Consider the following 1,835-nt stretch of genomic DNA (forward strand, 5'->3'; position numbering starts at 1 on the left):
AAATTACATTGTTTTCTAACCTTGTTATCTTGGAATTAACTCATGACTAGTGTTATACTCGTTCACAACTCAGACTGACATATTCATACCCACATACATTATTTCCTCTTCTTAAAGTATTTCTTATCAGTTGTTTCAGAAAATACACATCATTTTGTCCATATAATTTCTTCCTATTATATTGCTGTTTATCTAAGCATCTACACCTAAACACTTAGCCAGAGCAATTCAATTATTCTTAAAAGGCTTTATTTGCAGGTAAGGAAAACACTGTGAATAGAACTGTGAGCAAGTCTTCATAGAATATATTACATTTTGGAGACACAGAATGGGGGATTAGGGACTTTTCTCAAATATTTTCTGTAGAGCAACTTTCACTTCCTGGTTTCTCAAACTATAGATGAGAGGATTTGACACTGGGATCACCATTGCATAAAACACTGAGACCATCTGATTTCCTGCCTGGGATCCACGTTGAGAGGGCTGAAAGTAGGTGTACATAGTTGTTCCATAGTATAGGCCAACAGCAGTCAAGTGGGAAGCACAGGTAGAGAAAGCTTTTTGCCTGCCAGAAGCTGAGGGAATTCTCAGGATAGTCATGAGGACAGACAGGTAGGAGACAAGGATTACCATAATGGAGGTGAACAGGGTGAATCCTCCGCAGCCAACAATCAAGATCTGGGTGACCCAGTGGTCTGAGCAAGCCAGTGCTGACAGTAGAGGGATGTCACAGAAGTGAGGAAGGACATGTGGTTGACAGAATGATAGTTGTGTGATGGAAGTTGTCACAGAAACCATGTTAACTAATCCACCAAGGTAGCATCCTGCTACCAATTTGAGACGACGGACTCTAGACATGGTGACATGGTAGCACAGTGGGTGACAAATGGCAGTATAGAGGTCATAGGCCATGGAAGCCAAAATGTTGCATTCAGTGGAGGCAAAGATTATGAACAAGCCCATTTGAGTCACACATCCAAGGAAAGAAACAGCCTGCAACTTAGATAACAAATTTGCTAAAGTCTCTGGGATCGTGACAGAAGAAAAACAGACATCAAGAAAGGACAGATTAGAGAGGAAAAAATACCTGGGGGTGTGGAGGCAGGGACTGACTCTGATCAGGACTACCAGGCCTAGATTCCCCAACACAGTGACAATATAAACAATAAGGAAGACTCCAAATAGCAGGACCCCAAGCTGAGGATTATCTGTCATGCCCAGAAGGATGAGGTCAGTCACTGTAGATGAATTCTCCATCAACACAAGCTGGGTATTATCCTTGATGAGGTAAGAATGCTTCTGACATGCTTTAAGTGAGGAAGTAATAGAAAACTGGATGATACGGGTAAAACAGTCCCACTCAAAACACATGAATCCACAGCACTCTCCAACCCTTCCCTGCATCTACAATCTCACTTTAAACACCTTCCCAAATAGTATCACTATTTCCCAAGCATAACATTGGGAAAGTAATGATAGGAGAAAAAAGGGGAAGGAAAACGAGGTAAAGAAAATTCAGAAAGCAAAAGGAACACACAAAAGTAAGAAAGTAAAGGCCTAGGATGCAAAAGACACTTAATATTTGTTGAAGGAATAAATGAAGTAGAAAGAAAAACAGATGTCATCAAGAGATGTTCTTTACTAATACATATATCACAACATTGTAAATCAATTATACCCCAATAAAAATGTTTTAAAAAATAAAAGAGACTATTAAATTAAAAAAAGAGAGAGAGAGATGTACTTTACTGATACAGGACTACAAACTCTTAGAAAATTTGGGGGTATGGAATTCCATCTCACCCTCCCTCACTTTTCCAAATCAATCTCAAGGA

General features: G+C 39.6%; 1 protein-coding gene across 1 annotated transcript; it reads right to left on the reverse strand.

Moving 5' to 3' along the window:
• Positions 1 to 336: 336 nt before the first annotated feature.
• Positions 337 to 1,257, reverse strand: LOC136142249 (olfactory receptor 5J3-like). The gene has a single exon (XM_065900259.1). It carries the CDS (start codon positions 1,255 to 1,257, stop codon positions 337 to 339), a length of 921 nt encoding a protein of 306 aa, XP_065756331.1.
• Between the last annotated feature and the right edge of the window lie 578 nt (positions 1,258 to 1,835).

This window comes from Phocoena phocoena, chromosome X (genome assembly GCF_963924675.1).
Source record: "Phocoena phocoena chromosome X, mPhoPho1.1, whole genome shotgun sequence".
NCBI lineage: Eukaryota > Metazoa > Chordata > Mammalia > Artiodactyla > Phocoenidae > Phocoena > Phocoena phocoena.